The sequence below is a fragment of the Zootoca vivipara genome, chromosome 3 (assembly GCF_963506605.1).
Source record: "Zootoca vivipara chromosome 3, rZooViv1.1, whole genome shotgun sequence".
Taxonomy (NCBI): domain Eukaryota; kingdom Metazoa; phylum Chordata; class Lepidosauria; order Squamata; family Lacertidae; genus Zootoca; species Zootoca vivipara.
Window position 1 is genome coordinate 43,779,964 of NC_083278.1, and position 20,749 is coordinate 43,800,712.

The following is a 20,749-nucleotide window of genomic DNA, read 5'->3' on the forward strand; positions in this document are numbered from 1 at the left end:
TTTAAGTTCTCCTTTTGCAGTACTGCCCCAGTGACTTTATACATGGTCTAAGGCAGGCATCCCCAAACTTCGGCGCTCCAGATGTTTTGGACTACAATTCCCATCTTCCCCAACCACTGGTCCTGTTAGCTAGGAATCATGGGAGTTGTGGGCCAAAACATCTGGAGGGCTGCAGTTTGGGGATGCCTGGTCTAAGGCAATTAAATCTTTTGCTTAATTTCTCTTCTTCTCATGAACATTTCCAGTGTTCTCTTGGGCTCATTATTCTAGCTAAACTCATTATGAATCCCTGACTGGTAACATATATCATATATGCTGTGTCAAGTGATGCATCTGATAATATTCAGCACCTTAACTTTATTCTTTGTGAGCAGCAAGAGTTGTGAGAGCAGATGAACTTTGCCTAGGTTATAATTAAGTCATCCCCAAGCATGTCTCAAAATTGATAGGATTCCATTAATAAATGGAGATAAAGTACAGGATCAAAACGGTACTGTTTTTGTCCTCTTCAGTTGGCAACACTGCATACAGTGGCAACTTTACAAGAGGAAAATGGTGGCGTTTGATCCTTGGTTCTACATTGCACCCTATCACTTTTGGGGGCAGTGACAGGGTTTTCACCCACTCCATCAGTGATGTTCCGGAGCAAATTGGAGTAAAGCAACACACGCACACACATGTGAGTTGCATACTTAAATCTACTCACTTTGCAATGCAGCAGCTAATGGGTTCTAATGGGCAGCATAACAGAAAGCAATTTGAAAAGTCACTTGCTGCCAAATACAGTACGTAGTGACAATGAGGGTCACTTGGAAGCTTTAACTCCAGCACACAGGCTTGAAGGGGGCGCCCTCTTCCCTTGGGACAAAATATCTTGAGCCCAACAGAGGGGTGGGGAAGTCTGCGTTGGACTCAGCAGTGCCAACTTGAATAAAATATTGGGGAGGGGCCATGATGCGGCGCGCGCACCCCACTTGATTGGCAATGCCCATCAACTTGGAACGTGGGCCCTCAATATTTTGGGTGGCCCGAAGACCCCCTCTGCCCCTAGGAATGGGTTGCTATGGTTGGATCCGTTGGAAAGGCCCGTGAGCTGCGTGGGGCTCCAGCCTGCCCTGCTCTTCCCTCCGAGGCGCCTGCAGCGACGCTTAAGCTACGGCGCTGAACGCGGGAGCGCGGGCGGGACTCCCTTCCCTGTCCGCCTCCTTAATCCGCCCCAGGTGTGTTGCTCTCGCGTCCTCCGGCTTCGCCGCTCGCTCACAATGAGTGGCCGCCGCTGCCGCTGCCGCTGCCGCTGCTTCTGCGCACTGGCAAGGAGGAGACCCGCCTGGAAGGAGAACGGGAGGCGGGGAAGGCAAGGAGAGCGTGGGAGAAAGAGTGGCGCCTCCTCCTGCTCCTCCTGCCGCCGCCGCCGCCGCCGCAGCGTACCAGCGAGTGGAGCGCAGTCGAGGTCGTCCCGCTGCCAGAAGAAGTGCGCCTCTCTCCCTCCTCCGCCGCCGCTCCTCCTCAGAGCAGCCCGGGGACAAAGCGGGACGCGGCGTCTCCTTGAGAGGTGAGCGCGCGGGGGAAGCCCGGCGGGATTAGGACGCGGCGCTCACTCGCTCGCTCGCTGGGGCAGCTGCTCTCTGAACCACCGGCTCAAGGGGGGTGAGGGGGTCCCCGTGCAAATATAGGTATAATGTTCTAATAATTTTTGCTGGTGACGTTGGTCGGGAGGGCACGGGGCGGAGGGGACGGCGGGCCCTGCTTAGCAAGAGGCGGCAGCAGCTGCAGCGCCTCAGCCGAGCTAATTGCCCCAGTGCAGCAGGCAAAAAAAACACCCCACGTCTACTTGAGTTCTGCGGCTAGTGAAGCGGAGCTTTCTGGGCTGCCCCTCAGCCAATAACGAAGGGCTCTCTCTCTCTTTTTCTCTCCCCCCCCCACCCGCCCCGTTTGTGCTGCCCGGTTGCCAGGGCAACCTCAAACAGCGCCTTAGAGAGGCCGGCTCCACTGCTGCAGTCCTGGCGTGCGGTTTCAAGTTGACTTGCAGGCGGCCGGTTTCTGCGGAGCCTGTTGGGGAGCGCGGGCTCGGTGGGAAGCACAGCAGCGCCACTGAGGGAACGGGCCGGGGTGGGGGTGGGGACTCGGGGAGAGTTACGCCGGAGCAAACGTATTTGGGATGGCAGCGTTGCTTTTCTTGTTGTTTTTGTGCCATGCAAAAGGGTGGGGGGGGGTTTGGCAGGTGCTGCTTGTCCTGTTGAGCAAGAGTGAGGAAATGCCGCCGTTTTCCGTTCTGCACGACTATTGAAGGCACAAAGGCCGCCTCTTAGCGTTTGCTCACTGCATAATAGCGGGGAGCAGAAATGCTTCGGGGGAGGGGTTCAATCCACAAGTGGTTTTGCCACGTTTCTCTGAAATCCTCTAGATGAGGGATGGGGGTGCTGTCTGACTACAACTCCCATCATCGGTGGCTGTTGGCTGTGCTGCCTGAGAGTGATGGGAGTCCTAGTGAAGAACATCTGGACAGATTCCCCTTCACTGTTTCAGATTATTCGTCTGCTTTCGGGGAGTGTGTGCTCTGTACTTTCCAACCTTCAGGTTGCTTAACAGGAAAATGGACAACATTGCTAGGTGATTTATGAACCTTTGCGTCTCAATACCTTTCAGTGCATAAATGGTCAGGTGATGCCGTTCATCCTTGTGTGGTGGACAAAGTTTAATTTTATGAATTTTTGTCTTTCATAGAACCATTAAAGAACACAGCAGACCTGCTGGAAAATGTGCCAACCTTATATGAACTGTTTTTTGACTTGTGTTTCTTTTTGTGATTACTTGAAAACTGTACAGGACTGAATTTAATGTTTTCTATAGTTATACTTCACTTGGTCATTTGAAACTAGGCTGTTACCTTGCTATTATATTAGCGTCTGAGCAAAGTTTAAATTGTTACCGGGGAGGTTTTAAAAAATATTACTTGGTGTGTAAAAGATCTCATTTAATCTTTTTAAGATTATTATTTCAGTGCAAATAATACCCAATGTTACTGGCATTGAAATATATACCGTATATTCCGACGTATAAGATGACTGGGCATATAAGACAACCCCCAACTTTTCCAGTTGAAATATAGAGTTTGGGATATACTCGCCATATAAGAAATACGACCTGGCATATAAGACTACCCCTGACTTTTGAGAAGATTTCCCTGGGTTAAAATGTAGTCTTATATGCAGGAATATAGTAATCTCAATCCTTGCAGTATAATTATATGGCTGTTTATTTGGTAATAAATCCCATTGTGTTCAGTAGAGGTTATATGTTAGTAAGGGTGTTTAGAATACCAGCCTTAGCTTTTTAAGTAGGTAGCATTTAAGATCCCAAGGGAAAAAGTTTCTATGAGAGTGTGCTGTGCTAATTGTTTAGCCTTCTGTAGCTATCCAATCTCCATAAAGCTGATTTCGTTCCCTTTCAGTGAAATCAGATGGCAATGACGACTTATATCTCCATGTTGTCATAGGGTCCCTAAGGACCCAGAGTAAAAAGGCAAAGGGACTCAGAGTACCAGCAATTAATTATGAGAATTCTGACAAATATATTTGATGATAACACCGATTAAAAATGTAATTTAGTTTTATTATTGTACAAGGGAATTAAGCGTACTATACTGAATTGAAAGCTGAGCCTCATATCGGCCGTGGTTAGTTGCATGGAGACTAAAAGCTGACACTTTAATTTTACAGATGCCCAAAGTAATTAGGTAAAGGTAATGGGACTCCTGACCATTAGGTCCAGTCGTGACCGACTCTGGGGTTGCGCACTCATCTCGCATTATTGGCCGAGGGAGCCGGCGTATAGCTTCCAGGTCATGTGGCCAGCATGACAAAGCCGCTTCTGGCAAACCAGAGCAGCACATGGAAACACAGTTTACCTTCCCGCTATATTTATCTACTTGCATTTTGATGTGCTTTCGAACTGCTAGGTTGGCAGGATAAAGTAATTACTGAACTAGAATTAAGTCTTGATAAGAAAGTACCCTGTCCCCCCCCCCCAAAAAACTGTCAACTTGCTTTGTTTCCGCTGTGACAGTTCCTGGGGAATACATTAAGAATATGGTTGCCATATGTCCTCTTTTTCCAGGAACACACCCTCTTTTTCATGGGTAGAGTCATCATAGCGATCCATAGTTACAAGTCGACAAATGCGACCTCTTTTTTGATCTTCACAATATGGCAACCCTAATTAAGAATAAAGGTGTTAAGAATGTCATTCTTTTAGCAGTTGCTTTGCTTTCCCATGGTCCCATATAACAATTATTGCCCAGTAAATACTGGATATAAAATATGCTCAATAAATAGACCGTCTGGATGGGCCCTAGGTTTCTCTCCTGGGTATGGAGAGAAAATCAGCAACCTGGCCCTGTACAGTAGTTCTCTCCTGAAAGTTGCCTGTCTAGGACATGTTTTACCCTTTTCTAGGAATATTTTAAATTTAGCAATTACAAAGATTTCTCATTGGAGGAGGATCCCTGCCATAAGCAGGATGCCTTTGCTCTGCGATAGGGAACAGGATCCAATTTGAATCTGTTTAGCACTCAGTAAATAAAAAGGCACAAGGTGGAACAGAAGTTCCCAGTTCAGCACCTTCAGGGAATGACTCATCAGGACAGTGCCTTTCTCTAGGGGTGCTCAAGGGTACGCAATACTGACACCTTTCCCCCTCCAAATGTTAAAAGTGTGGCACTTACTGTAACAACTTCATGGTGAGTACCAGCACTATTTTTTTTTCCTTAAAAAGAAAAGCAACCGTTCTGCTTCAGGAAGAACTGTAGTTGCTGCCAACCTGCATTCCAGTCCAACCATGACTAGAGAACCCAGAAGGTGTTTGGTATCTAAAGTTGATGAGGCTCCACCTGCGATACTCCCCTTGTTCGTATTCCAGCATGGGTCATCCACCAGAGTTTCAGCCTCCAAACCAGGCCAAATTGGTTTCATCCAGATATACCTTGAGTTGAGACACTGCTATATACTCTCATTATAACCTGTCTCTGACCTGTCACCGAAGGCTCCTCTAATCATCAGTAATGTATTTTCTTTTTCCTGCCCAATTCAAAATATCAAATAAAGTAAATGTTCTGCTACATAAACATGGATATGTTTCAAATCACATAGAGGGAGAAAGTAGGGTGCATGTCTTATTTTTAACAGCGAAAGAGGCACACAGTGCCAAACTCCCAGTACATTGGCTCCCAGTATGTTTGCGAGCACAGTTCAAAGTGTTGGTGCTGACCTTTAAAGCCCTAAATGGCCTTGGTCCAGTATACCTGAAGGAGTGTCTTCACCCTCATTGTTCTGCCCGGACACTGAGGTCCAGTACCGAGGGCCTTCTGGCGGTTCCCTCGTTGCGAGAAGCCAAGTTGCAGGGAACCAGGCAGAGGGTCTTCTCGGTGGTGGCGTCCGTCCTGTGGAACGCCCTCCCATCAGATGTCAAAGAGAAAAACAGCTACCAGATTTTTAGAAGACACCTGAAGGCAGCCCTGTTTAGGGAGGCTTTTAATGTTTAATAGATTATTTTATTTCATTTTTCTGTTGGAAGCTGCCCAGAGTGGCTGGGGAAACCCAGCCAGATGGGCGGGGTATAAATAATAAATTATTATTATTATTAACCCTTTCCCACCCACAGCCCACTTCCAATGCCCCCCCTTTGGCAGAATTCCCAATACCAGACATAAACCTGACTGGCCAAAAGAGAACTTGGAGAGGGGTCACAATTGCTATTGGAAAGAAGACCCATGCAGACAGAGTAGGCCCAACATAAAGGTCTAAGCAAACATCATTGCAGCCACAGAGCTCATTTTGTTCAGCAACTGGGCATGGAGGGGAGCCTGGCAATCACCCTAACATTGCCGTGAGGCATCCATTGGCAACGTGTTGATGGCTCAAGAGTTAAAAGAATCAGATAGCTAGTGACAGAAAATATTTCCCTCTGCCAGAGATCCAGGGGAGCTGTTGCCAGACAGACTAGACAATAAATAGTGGCCAAGGTAGGCAAATAGTCTGACATGGAATAAGGCAGATTCCTGTAAATGAAGTCAGGCGGCGATACTTGCTTCTTCTCAGGGGTTATTGCCTTAGTTCTGTATTGTTCAAAACACTGTACGCAGAGGTACATTTCCCAACCTCTTTCCAGGCAACTGGTGTGTTCTCTGTGTTGAGCAGTGGCACCTTGGAGTTGTGGTTGTGGTGGTGCTTGCTGTGATTTGATAACTCTGAATGAGTAGCACATGAATAGGGGGAAGTCATACTCCTGTTCCATCCACACCGAGACAGGAAGATCACTCCCTAATTTTTCATGTAGCCTAGTACCGTATTTATTTACTTTGGCTGACACTGGTTCTTTAGGATCTTAGACAGAGGTCTTTCCCATTACCTGCTACATTTTGAGGTGAAGATATTAAGCAACCTCTATATTTTTGACAATAAGATGAATTAGAGCAGCCATCTAAGTGCTGTTGACACCCTCCCCTTACTCTGTTCTGTGTCCTTCACCTCCTTTTTTATTCTCTGTGCCCTGCTTCCATCTGCGGACAGGCAGCTCCCATAGTAGTGCACTGTCTTCCATACATGATTGCTAACATTACTTGGCCTGCCATATTTTTTTACTGTTCTTCCTCTGATTCCTTTAACAGTACCTAGACATACAGAAATGTAGCACACAATGCTTTTCTTGCCATGAAGATAAGGGGCTAGGAAAAAGGCATCGCCTGCTAAGCATATGTGTTCAGGTACCATTAAATGCACAGGAGCAAGATTTGTTGTTTTAAAAAGTGGGGAGGAAGTAGCAGTCCTCTGTATGTGGGGGTGGAGAATACATCTTTGTAATTTAAGTGGAAATTCTAATGATTATTTGGTTAGTTTTCCTACTGCGGTTATTGCATTGATGTTTTGAGTTACTGTTGCTTTGAATATATGCTGTTGTCAACCTAGCAGTTTGAAAGCACATCAAAGTGCAAGTAGATAAATAGGTACTGCTACAGCGGGAAGGTAAACGGCGTTTCCGTATGCTGCTCTACTTCACCAGAAGCGGCTTTGTCATGCTGGCCACATGACCTGGAAGCTGTACACCCTAGAGTTGGTCACGACTGGACCTAATGGTCAGGGGTCCCTTTACCTTTACGTAATATATTTTGTAAACTCTCTTGGCATTTGATAATAAAGGATAGTATGTATGAGATTTCCCTTCACTTTTCATAGGCGATGAACAGGACATACTCTCTAAACACCACCCCCACCCACCCAAAAAAGCAATTGTCAGTACTATGTTTAACCATAAATTTCATTGGCTTTGTGGGGTTATCTGAAGTTGGGAAGATGGAAATAGACCTTTAGCTGTCTTCCTGCACCTGAGATCCTGTTTGGCAGCAAATTCACAAAAGCACAAAAATGATGTTTGCTTTAGCTACTCTTATTTCCACTTTTGAAGACCGCTCGGTGATTCCTAGTTCTTGCGTGCAGTAATACATTTCTGAAACTTATAGTCAAACAACTGTTAACTTGTTGGACATTATATAAAAAGAATTCATAACATTAGTGGGCAGGTTGGTGTCCTTATTACGTCTAAAACATTTCCCATCACTGTGTGCTTTATACTGAATAAATGTAGACAGATTCCTGGCTTTTTCTAACTCTTGGCAATAAAATGAGCAAGTGAATCCAACTGGAACTGTTGCAAATGTTTAAATTCACGAGGTTTAAATTCTATTTCAGTTGTGTATGGTATGAATCTTAACATACTTATCACCCTCCAGCACTGACTATGCACTTAAAAATAACACAAAAAAGTATAAGCTTTCTAGTTCTCCCCACTGTTCTTTTAAATCTTTCCTGTGTTGTTGCTGAAAATATACAATGCCTGTCACCTGTATGACTTTCAGCAATAAAATTATTAAAACAAAGGTTTTAAAAAATCGAAAGGTATTTTGTTTGTTTTCTCTCTCTAAAGCAAATAAGGAAGGAATATTTGCGCTTTCTAACAAATCAGTTACACTATAGCTCCTAGTGGTTTTGAAATATTGAAATTGCTCAGTGTTTTTGTTTCATGGGATGTGCTGTGCCTGTGGGTTTGTAGCTTTAATCTGGTCATAACGTCCTTCCTGGAGCAGAATGTGCTTTTCAAGTCAGCCCACCCTTTCCAGGGCAGTGTTTGCTCACTGCTGTGTAGTAGATCAAAGCAGCTGGAATCAAATATTCTACATGGGAATGCTTGGGCTTATTAAAACAGTAATTGCTGGTCGTGCTGACATTATCAATAGAGTGCAACCCTGAAGGTAGTGCCTCTGTGAACTTTCTCGGTTTTAAAACTGCTGGCACATAGTGCAAAATGCTGATTTTGGGGCAGAACCCATTTGCATCTGATATGGAGCATAAACACATTATTATGTCTAATAGAATGATGAAAGTGATGGTGTGATTGATGGTGGGGGCTGCACAATTATGGTGTAAATAAGTAGAGTGAGACCACCTCATCTCTCAGACAACAATCCCTTCTGAAAGGTGAAAAATAACTTGGATTCACAACGTTTGAAGTTGTCAGCTCTGCTTTTCTCTTTGCTAGCTCCTGTTAGTCTTGGTCTACATATAAAATAAAATGAAGTGATAGATTTTCAGAGGAGATAGGTTGAAGTATAAACCTTCCAGTGAGGGGCACAGTTTTTGAATGTTTCCCCACATGAAACACAAACAAAACTTGGTATGAAGGAAACTTAAGTATAAGGATTCTAGCTCAGTCCTTTTGTTGCAGTACTTGCTTTCTGTTTGCAGGGACACCTTTACTCTGAAATGGTTTATTCAAGGGGTAGCCAATGTGGAGCCCTTCCAATGGTTGTGGACTACAACTCCCATCAGCCTGGACAGTGGATGGTGGGAGTTGTAGTCTACCAGCATATGAAGATACCAAATTGGCTAGCTCTGGTTTAGTGCATTCTGCCATTTCACTGTGTTTCATATGTGGAGGACTCTCAGATGTGAGGACTAGAATGACATTGAAGAGCTTCCTGTTGTATTTCTGAGAATCAATATTTTTTAATGTACAATTTATCAGTAGTGCAGATCGCCGGATATATATAGCCTCTGGCCACATGGTAGGTTAAGCCTTATAGTTGGCATGCGTACATGCATATTCACCGCTTGATTTCTCTGCACTTGAGGTGTGAACCCATTTCAAAACATACTGGTGCTGAAAGACTTCTGTTCTGGAACGTGGAAAACAAGGGTGGCTGGAAACACTGTTTCACCTTTGCTCGAAGGGAAGCTTCAAAATAAACACCTGCAGACACACCTAGTAAGGCTCATGTGGGAACAATTACTGATGGACTTGCATCATCTGACTCTCTGGGTCTATTTCTTTGTTGCCGCTCCTTGTTGTATACAGTCTTCCTGTATTTAACTCTGCGGTTTAGACCTTTTGGTGCCTAGACAGATATGGGTTTTGAGGTGAACTGGGAAAAAAATGAAGAGCACTCAGAATATGAGTTTAATGGCAACCCAATAGGGACTGTGGAATCTCTGCAATACCCCTCCAGTCCTTGGATTAAAATGCCTCTGCAAAATTTCCTACAGGATTGGGTTTTTTTGAGGTGGCAGATTTAAATAAACAGCCCTTAAATCAGATTTTAAAAGCTTGAAGCTATAATGCTCACGCTTTTGCTCAACTAAGACTTCAGAAGGTTAAAACTGATCGGAAGTGTACTGAAATAATTTTTGGAAAAGATGCCATACAGACAGAAAATTGTCCAGCAGTGTGAATGGAATAAGTAATGCTTTTCAGATTTCCCAGACTAGAGTCCTGAGACTTGTGTCAGCTACACATTGTACATCATAGGTTTTCCATTTAGCACAAACCGGACCCTGGTTTTGTGCTAAATGGAAAATTTAATCTCCCAATTTGTTAACCTCCTGTGAGCGGACAAGGAAAGTTAGTTGTATTTTTCCCTGGTGAAAGCAATAAAAATATGATAATATGATGGTATAGTCAGGTGGAGCATATGAATGGAGTTTGTGAAAGGGACAAGTCAATATTGGATTTTAATGTAGTCTTGATGGTTCTTAATTATGCACTTTGTCCTGTGAATTTGTTTAATGATTATTGATTTTGCTATAACCTGTATTAATTAGGTATTTCTCTTCCTGTTGGAATATTTTTGTTTCTCTTTTGTATTTGCAAACCATTTTTGAATGGTGCTCTAATATTTTTTGATGAATTGTTTAGTGGAATTTTATCTAACACTTGTATTAGTTATGCATCATATTAAGTATTTGTTGTGCTGTAACTATTGCATTATTGCAGACTGTTTTTTTCTGGGCTGGTTTTTAAATATTGTAACACATTATCAGCTTCATGTAAAGCATCTGAGCACACATGGAAAAGTATTATACACAAAATTAACACCGACAAATTGGAAGCTATGCACCAATCAAACAATGAGTATTCTATTAATGCTACTTCCTGTATCTTAATTTGCACCCACAACAAAGTATCTAGGGTTTTATTAGTATGGCTCCATTATGTCATCAAATTGTTGCAGCCAGTCTGTTCCATTAATAAGAGATGTCGGCATCCTTTGCCATATATACTGATTATTTTTGAAGTGGTGGGTTTTCTGAACAGTGAACAAAAGTTTGGGCTTATAATTCTAACTATTATTTGTTTTCTTCCTTTTCTCTGCAGCTGGAATGTGCACTGTTCTCCCTATACTTTTTTAAGAAGCAAGAGGTTCAGAAGGGCAAAGCTGAAGGATGCCGTCTGAGGTGTGCCTCAGGTATAGTTCATGGAGCTGCCCTGCCAGTTTCCATCGAGAGTGTGTTCATTCACTGCATGCTAGCCTAGAGGATGGTAGGATGGCAAATTGCATACATAAATATTACATCAAAATGACTGTACCGAGACATGTCCAGGAGGATTTACTTTTTGCTCTTGTGATAAGCTTCAGTGTGTTTTTTCTTTGCAACTTTCCCCCATAGAAACATTTATGCATGGTGTAAAACAGGCTTCCTCAACCTCGGCCCTCCAGATGTTTTTAGCTTACAACTCCCATGATCCCTAGCTAGCAGGGCCAGTGGTCAGGGATGATGGGAATTGTAGTCTCAAAACATCTGAAGGGCCAAGGTTGAGGAAGCCTGGTGTAAAATATTTGCTCCTTCTGTGATTTCTCAGCTCATTTGCATGTTGAGCATCCTAACACATAAAGGATTTATCTTCCTGTCACTGCTGAAGCAGAAAAGGCAAAAGACTGAGTAGCATTGTGTTGATCCTCATGGGCTCAGCCAGCAGATTGCCATTTAAACTTTGGGGACAAATTGTTTTTATTGTCAATGATGATGAACAATCAAGGAGAAAGAACAGTGAGATTCTCTCCATGGGCCGCCCTCCCCAATTGATTTGATTAAGGCAATTAAATTGGTTGTGATGGTTACTGTGATGGGATTATGCATCAAACAGCAGGAGGTCATTTTTATAGAGTAATTGCTCTGATAACTATATCTTTACATATTTCACATGTAATTCTATGTATGCTTCTTAAAAACTAAAAGAGAAGGAAATGTGAACTCTGAAACACCCCCTGACCTTTCAAGTTCTTTATCAAATAAAGTCACACCTCTAAAACTATTCAGTTCACAAAATTAGGCTCAGATTCAGACTAACAAATTTTCACTTGATACTTTAACACACTTATCTGTCTGTAGGATATTTACAATAACATTTGTGTGCATGTAGTAGAAAGCAGAAGAGCCATTTTATTTGAATATAATGTTCCAACATAGGCTTTTCATCTGAATGACGGACCAGAGAATTTCAAAATAGTATTTTTGGTGTCAGAATACTGTATTGGAGACTCTGCAAATTTCTTCTTCTTCTTCCTTTTTTTAACTGCTTCCACAAATTGTCAGTTATATCAAAAGAAGTCAATAATATATTTAGAAAGATATTCTAGCATATGGACACTTTAACAGTTTTGTGCATTGGGAAGTTATATCTGATTTAGGATTACCAAATTATGTAAAACCTTTCCCCCAAATCATGCATGAACATTAAATTTTTTATAGTAAGGAGTAAAATATTTCAACCCTTTCAACTGGCCCTTTTATTTGAGAATATTGATATGAGTGATTGGAAATGATTGGAACTATAAAGTGAATGGAGGAAAAGAAACTAAATCCTTGCACACCTCATGTGTTGGTGTCCCAATAAGTCCACATACATGTAACAATTTTGTGAAAAGGATATACTAAGCTTTTCAGACTTGTTCCCCGCCCCCCCCCCGGCTATAATTGCTTAGCTACATAATGAGGACTGGTGGCTCTCATATCTGTTTTTACAGCAATTTGGATGTTTTATTTTCTGATTAGACAATAGTGTCTCTGTCTGTCTAGTAGGAATATTTATTTTGTTCATTAATGTATAGGTCCCCCTAACCCAAAGTTCAGGATGGAACATTAGCTTATTTATTCAACTTTGCCCAAGTGCTTGGAGTGGATTAAACTAATGCAAACTTCTTACCTATGTCTTCAAAACCTTCTGGGGCCTTGTCCCTCCTTGACTTTCTGCTCTTATATCACCTGACAGGTCCCTTCCTTTGACCTTTGCTACTCTAGGTCCACCACTTTCAGCAAGATTTCCTGCTGTCTGAAGTGGCTCCACCCATTTCTCTTTGTTGACCCTTTTGCCTGGAAGTGCCTCCAAGAACGCCTCTATGTGATCTACTCCCCTATTTCCTTGTAGTTTCTACTCAAAACTCGCCATTCCCAAGAAGCATTTTGATTCCCTCTCTCGTACCTATACCTTTAGTGTAACTAAACCACTAAAGTATCTGTAATTGAAGTAATTCATTCCTTCATTTTATTTGTACGCTGCTTTCTTACAAAAGAAATCATGCTCAGAGCAGTTTGCGACAAAGAAACAGGGATGAATTTCAAACAAACGCTACCAAATTTCATAACAGCATTTGTTGTTGTTGTTGTTTAGTCGTTTAGTCGTGTCCGACTCTTCGTGACCCCATGGACCATAGCACGCCAGGCACTCCTGTCTTGCACTGCCTCCCGCAGTTTGGTCAAACTCATGTTGGTAGCTTCGAGAACACTGTCCAACCATCTTGTCCTCTGACGTCCCCTTCTCCTAGTGCCCTCAATCTTTCCCAACATCAGGGTCTTTTCCAGGGAGTCTTCTCTTCTCATGAGGTGGCCAAAGTATTGGAGCCTCAGCTTCACGATCTGTCCTTCCAGGGAGCACTCAGGGCTGATTTCCTTCAGAATGGATAGGTTTGATCTTCTTGCAGTCCATGGGACTCTCAAGAGTCTCCTCCAGCACCATAATTCAAAAGCATCAATTCTTCGGCGATCAGCCTTCTTTATGGTCCAGCTCTCACTTCCATACATCACTACTGGGAAAACCATAGCTTTAACTATACGGACCTTTGTCGGCAAGGTGATGTCTCTGCTTTTTAAGATGCTGTCTAGGTTTGTCATTGCTTTTCTCCCAAGAAGCAGGCGTCTTTTAATATCGTGACTGCTGTCACCATCTGCTGTGATCAAGGAGCCCAAGAAAGTAAAATCTCTCACTGCCTCCATTTCTTCCCCTTCTATTTGCCAGGAGGTGATGGGACCAGTGGCCATGATCTTGGTTTTTTTGATGTTGAGCTTCAGACCATAATTTGCGCTCTCCTCTTTCACCCTCATTAAAAGGTTCTTTAATTCCTCCTCGCTTTCTGCCATCAAGGTTGTGTCATCTGCATATCTGAGGTTGTTGATATTTCTTCCGGCAATCTTAATTCCGGCTTGGGATTCATCTAGTCCAGCCTTTCGCATGATGAATTCTGCATATAAGTTAAATAAGCAGGGAGACAATATACAACCTTGTCGTACTCCTTTCCCAATTTTGAACCACTCAGTTGTTCCATATCCAGTTCTAACTGTAGCTTCTTGTCCCACATAGAGATTTCTCAGGAGACAGATGAGGTGATCAGGCACTCCCATTTCTTTAAGAACTTGCCATAGTTTGCTGTGGTCGACACAGTCAAAGGCTTTTGCATAGTCAATGAAGCAGAAGTAGACGTTTTTCTGGAACTCTCTAGCTTTCTCCATAATCCAGCGCATGTTTGCTATTTGGTCTCTGGTTCCTCTGCCCTTTCGAAATCCAGCTTGCACTTCTGGGAGTTCTCGGTCCACATACTGCCTAAGCCTGTCTTGTAGAATTTTAAGCATAACCTTGCTAGCGTGTGAAATGAGCGCAATTGTGCGGTAGTTGGAGCATTCTTTGGCACTGCCCTTCTTTGGAATTGGGATGTAGACTGATCTTCTCCAATCCTCTGGCCATTGCTGAGTTTTCCAAACTTGCTGGCATATTGGGTGTAGCACCTTAACAGCATCATCTTTTAAAATTTTAAATAGTTCAGCTGGAATATCATCACTTCCACTGGCCTTGTTATTAGCAGTGCTTTCTAAGGCCCATTTGACTTCACTCTCCAAGATGTCTGGCTCAAGGTCAGCAACCACACTACCTGGGGTGTACGAAACCTCCATGTCTTTCTGGTATAATTCCTCTGTGTATTCTTGCCACCTCTTCTTGATGTCTTCTGCTTCTGTTAGGTCCTTACCACTTTTGTCCTTGATTATGGTAATCTTTGTACGAAATGTTCCTTTCATATCTCCAATTTTCTTGAACAGATCTCTGGTTTTCCCCATTCTATTGTTTTCCTCTATTTCTTTGCATTGCTCATTTAAGAAGACCCTCTTGTCTCTCCTTGCTGTTTTTTGGAAATCTGCATTCAGTTTCCTGTATCTTTCCCTATCTCCCTTGCATTTTGCTTGCCTCCTCTCCTCCGCTATTTGTAAGGCCTCGTTGGACAGCCATTTTGCTTTCTTGCATTTCCTTTTCCTTGGGATGGTTTTCGTTGCTGCCTCCTGTATAATGTTACGAGCCTCCATCCATAGTTCTTCAGGCACTCTGTCCACCAAATCTAAATCCTTAAACCTGTTCCTCACTTCCACTGTGTATTCATAAGGGATTTGATTCAGATTGTATCTTACTGGCCCAGTGGTTTTTCCTACTTTCTTCAGTTTAAGCTGGAATTTTGCTATAAGAAGCTGATGATCTGAGTTACAGTCAGCTCCAGGTCTTGTTTTTGCTGATTGTATAGAGCTTCTCCATCTTTGGCTGCAGAGAATATAATCAATCTGATTTCGATGCTGCCCATTTGGTGATATCCATGTGTAGAGTCGTCTCTTGTGTTGTTGGAAGAGAGTGTTTGTGATGACCAGCTTGTTCTCTTGACAGAACTCTATTAGCCTTTGCCCTGCTTCATTTTGAACTCCAAGGCCAAACTTGCCAGTTGTTCCTTTTATCTCTTGATTCCCTACTTTAGCATTCCAATCCCCTGTAATGAGAAGAACATCCTTCTTTGGTGTCATTTCTAGAAGGTGTTGTAGGTCTTCATAGAATTGGTCAATTTCACTTTCTTCAGCTCCGGTAGTTGGTGCATAAACTTGGATTACTGTGATGTTAAAAGGTCTGCCTTGGATTCGTATCGAGATCATTCTGTCATTTCTGTCATAACAGCATAGCAAAACAATAACAGAGTAACAATTCCATAGTAACATAGGAAAGCAATAACGTAGTAACAAGTTCATAATAACATGGCAAAAACAGTAAAATAGTAACAATTTTGTAATAATATTGCAAAGCAGTAACACTTTCATAAACATAGCACAACAAAAATAAAACAACATACAAAAAGCTACATTGTAATATAGTGGAACCTTTGTTCTTGAACTTAATCCATTCCGGGAGTCTGTTTGACTCCCAAAAGTGTTTGAAAACCAAGGCATGGCTTCTGATTGACTGCAGGAGCTTCCTGCACTCAAGCGGAAGCTGTGTTGGATGTATGACTTCTGAAAAACGTTAAAAACTCGACCACTTATTTCTGGGTTTTTGGTGTTCGGGAGCCAAAACGTATGAGTACCAAGGTATTTGAGAACCAAGGTACGACTGTACTACAAATAGAACACTATGACTTAAACAACAGGAAGCATCCAGTAGCAGAAATAACAAGGGAGCATCACAGTTTCTCCTTAGTTGCTCACAGTCCCTCTCCTGCAGCAGCTTCTTTATAAGGCAGGCATGGCCTTATTGGGAGCAATGGGAGGGGAATATGTGATTAGGAACATCATGGGAGGAATGTTTCCAACTACCCCACCCTTTTCCCTTTGAAGCCTTATAACAGGCATGGCCAAACTTGGCCCTCCAGCTGTTTTGGGACTACAGTTCCCATCATCCATGACCACTGGCCCTGTTAGTTAGGAATGATGGGAGTTGTAGTCCCAAAACAGCTGGAGGGCCAAGTTTGGCCATGCCTGTTATAAGGCTTCAAAGGGAAAAGGGTGGGTGGTTGGAAACATTCCTCTCATGATGTTCCTAATCACATATTCCCTTCCCATTGCTCCCAATCACACCTTCCCATTTTCCTTAACCTCTGTTGTTTACCTGTCCCTGCTACACCTGCTCCTTATATATGATGCTACATGAACTATGATGTGAACTTGCGCCTCAATTCTTCAAAAATTTGGACATTTCATATTATTTGTGTTTATTTACAAATAGACAGGTTGCACATAGGTACAAAAAGGGGGTAGCCAAAATGGTGTAGCCACACTTAGAATACTGTGCACAGTCCTGGTCATCTCACCTCAGAAAGGATGTTGTAGGGACCCAGGTGGCGCTGTGGTTAAACCACTGAGCCTAGGGCCAGACATCTTGAAAAACAATGGAATTTGCTATCGTAAGAGACAGTGATGGCCACCAACTTGGATGGCTTCAAAAGAAGATACAACAAATTCATGGAGGGCAACAGTGTCAGTGGGTACTAGTCAGAATTCTATGTTCTACCTCTGCTGTCAGAGCCAACATGCTCTAAATATGTCTTCCCAATTGTTGGGAACCATGTGTCAAAAGGCTGCTGTTGCACTCATGTCCTGCTTGCAGAACTTTTCGTAGGGATCTGGTTGGACACTGGGAGAAACAGGATGCTGGATGAGTTGGGCCTTTGGTCTGACCCAGCAGAGGCCTGCTGAAGATAAGAGCCTTCCAAAAGTCTCTGGCCATTTAATTATTTCTGCAAAAGGCAGTCATTCAGTGCCAATCCTCATTTTAAAAAGTGAACCTGTCGCACTAAATTTGCCTAACTGGCTTCTTACACTGTGTTGGCCCCAGCAATTATGGATCTTCTACAGTTAAAGTCATTAGGTTGGGAGGGCTGGGGGGGGATCCTAGTAAATTGGATTAACCCCCAATTTACAACAAAAATAGGCCTACTTTTATAACTGGGACAGTTGAAGCTGTGAGATAATGGCCACATTGTGAATGTCTTGCAGAGTGATGCTGTTGTACAAAAAGATTTAAGTCCATATTTATATTTTGGGCCACAATAATAGCCCTGCCACACTGTGATGCTATAGACCTTTGGTTACAGCATGAGAGTGGGGAAAATAATGACAACAATAATAAACCCGTTTCCAACCTGTGTTAGTAGTACCAGATCATCAGGTTTATAATCCTACCCCTACTTCAGAGTTTGATTCAATTCAATGGCACTTTTGTTGTTGTCTTGAGTAAATATGTGCAGGATTGTATGCTTGACTGACATAATTAGAAATGAAAAAGTAGAAAACATATGCATGCCTTTCACTCCTGGTATTTTCATGCTTGTGAGTGTGATTATTTCTTCATCTTTTGCAGTTTTCAAGATATGCTGACTGGCCAGAGGCTTTGCCAGTCTAGTTCTCATAATGATGCTGTCTTGGCTGCTCTGAACCAGCAAAGAAGTGACGGGATCCTCTGTGATATAACTCTAATAGCGGAAGAGCAGAAATTCCATGCTCACAAGGCAGTCCTAGCAGCATGCAGTGACTACTTCAGAGTAAGTTAATATAGTAATATGTTTATGTCCATCAGCTCTGTTTTTAGAACACCATAGCTCTTTGGATAATTAGTAGTATTGAAATCTTTCCAAATATTTTTGCCAATGATCATGGTCTGACCAGATACTTCACAGGACAAGCTTTTTTCTTTTTCTTTTTCTAAATGTCTACTGAAAAGTAAGCCACATTAGATTCAATGGGACTTAAAACTAGATAAGTGAATATAGAATTGTGAAACATAACTGGGGAATTTATTTGACATATATGTCAAGGTAGGCATTTACATGTTTGTAGGTATGTGTATGTGTAGGTAGAGTGGTACCTCCGGTTGCAGACAGGATCCGTTCCGGAGCTCCAGTCAGATCCCGAGGTTTCCACAACCGGAGGTGCCTGTTCTGCGCATGCGCGCGGCACAATAGAGTGCTACTGTGCATGCGCGTGCGGCGAAACCCGGAAATATACTTCCAGGCTTGCTGCGTGGGTATCCCAAAGGATACGTAACAAGAGGGGCACGTAAGTAGAGGTACCACTGTATTTACTAAATGGGGTGTACACAGTTGTTGGCAGTGGGTGTGAGCCTAGGCCAGGCTCTTCCACACTTAACCCGGTCTATTTTATTTTAACTACTTTGTATCTCTTTGATATCATATTTTGAGTTAACCTACAATGTATGCTTTGTGAAGTTCTGGTTCAATAGTAGTTTTCCAATTTAAAGCATTAAGTTTTGTTTTGTTTTTTAACTTCCCTTAAGGCCTGAAAAGGCAAGTGATCTGGAAGACTGGAAGAAGACATGCAGTTGTTTTTCCTAGTTTTATTTAGGACACTTATTCCCTTCAGTAAAATTTGCAAGTTAAACACATAAAAAGCATAGTTTTCGACTCATTAGGGGGGGAAAACACACACCAAAATGTAAAGTGGGGCACCATGTTTGTTGTTGTTGTTGTTGTTTAGTCGTTTAGTCATGTCTGACTCTTCGTGACCCCATGGACCATAGCACGCCAGGCACTCCTGTCTTCCACTGCCTCCTGAAGTTTGGTCAGACTCATGTTCGTAGCTTCGAGAACACTGTCCAACCATCTCATCCTCTGTCGTCCCCTTCTCCGTGTGCTTTCAATCTTTCCCAACATCAGGGTCTTTTCCAGGGAGTCCTCTCTTCTCATGAGGTGGCCAAAGTATTGGAGCCTCAGCTTCAGGATCTGTCCTTCCAGTGAGCACTCAGCATGGGCGTAGGCAGGGGGGGCAGGAGGGGGCAATTGCCCCCCCTAGAGCAGCGGGGTACCGGAGGGCGGTACGCGCCCGCGCCCTGGCCCCCCAAAAGGAGAGAGAGCGCCTTTTTCTTCTCTCTCCGTGTTCGGCAGGGGAAAGCAAAGCCTAGAGCATAGGACTGCCCCCTCCCCTTGGGGAGCGTGGGCGTTGGCCACGCCCCCCCAAGGGGAGGGGGCACTCCTATGCTCTAGCTTTCCTCTGCCGAACACGGAGGGGAAAAGAAGATGGAGGAGCCAAGGAGAGAGAAGAAAAAAGCACGCTTTTTTCTTCTCTCTCCTTGGCTCCTCCATCTTCTTTTCCCCTCCGTGTTCGGCAGGGGAAAGCAAAGCCTAGAGCATAGGACTGCCCGCTCCCCTTGGGGAGCGTGGGCGTTGGCCACGCCCCCCCAAGGGGAGGGGGCAGTCCTATGCTCTAGGCTTTCCCCTGCCGAACACGGAGGGGAAAAGAAGACGGAGGAGCCAAGGAGGAGAGAAAAGGTGATTCCGGCCACGTCACCGCCAGCCAGCCAATCGGGTGGCTGGAGGTGGGGGGCGTGGCCGGGCCACTTTTAAACTAGCGCGCGAGCGGAGAGTCTTCCTTTCCGCTCGCGCTTTTCCTTGCCTTGCCTGCCTTTCCTTGCCTGCCGGGCGCCTCCAGAGCTCCCTGCCTGCCTTGCCGCTTGCAGACCGGTCACCAGCAAAGCGGCGCTTGCCTTGCTGGGCGCCTCCAGAGCTCCAGACCTCACCGGACCCTGCCTTGTCGGCCTCCACCAGGTGAGTCTGAGCCACATGTGCTGGGGGGGGGGCTTTGCCGCCACTGCTGCTAGCCCTGGAAGACAGAGCCTGGCCGAGGGAGGGATGGGGTTGCAGGAGGGGGCGTTTGCGGCCATGAACTGAGACTGAGACACAAGCCCCAGGCTAGGCAGGCAGGCAGCCTCTGGGGGACCGGGGAGGAAGGAGGTTCATGGTGTTCAGGAAACTCTTCTGTTGGATCCCTGGCCTTTAAGTAAAGTATTGTGCTTTACTTGAACCGTGCAGAGCTGGTCCAGGAAGTCTCATTGCCTAAAATGCCCAGCTCTTGAAGTTCATTTGGGGGTTGGGGGAATGCTTTGATGGTGTTTCCTGCTTGGCAGGGGGTTGGACTGGATGGCCCTTGTGGTCTCTTCCAACTCTATGATTCTATGATTTCACTGAGATTATACTGTATTTCATTTACAAACCTTATCTCTGGAAATTTAATGCTGTACTACTTAATGTTTGCTTCTTGAGTCTATTGAAACAAAGAGCCAGAAGTCTGCCCCCCCCCCGCATATGCCCCTGGGCTGGACCCAGGGGATGTGAGGGAGGGGGGGAGCTGCAGAGGGTTGGGGGGTGTTTGTGTGTGTGTGTTTGAAGCTGCCCCCCGAAACTTGAGCCCCAAGGAATCAATTGTCAAGCGCATCCACCCTTGCTCCATCCATGTGCTCAGGTAGCCAAGTGGATGTTTTTTCTTTTTGCAGGGTTGCCTTGCAAGAGGGTTTCTGTGTCCCCCCCCCAAACAGTGCTGTGTCTTGGTTAGAGGGT

At 44.1% G+C, this 20,749-nt stretch overlaps 1 protein-coding gene across 4 annotated transcripts in view; it reads left to right on the plus strand.

Annotated features, from left to right (window-relative positions):
- Positions 1 to 1,342: 1,342 nt before the first annotated feature.
- Positions 1,343 to 20,749, plus strand: part of KLHL32 (kelch like family member 32) — a 77,068-nt gene continuing 57,661 nt past the window's right edge. For all 4 annotated transcript variants that reach the window (XR_004692223.2, XM_035109348.2, XM_060272607.1 and 1 more), the window contains exons 1-3: positions 1,343 to 1,552; positions 10,702 to 10,792; positions 17,761 to 17,941. Coding sequence is in view for 3 of the 4 variants with exons in the window: in XM_035109348.2 (XP_034965239.1) it covers positions 10,770 to 10,792; positions 17,761 to 17,941 (204 nt within the window). In the remaining variant the exon portion in view is untranslated. The remainder of the gene's footprint in view (positions 1,553 to 10,701; positions 10,793 to 17,760; positions 17,942 to 20,749) is intronic.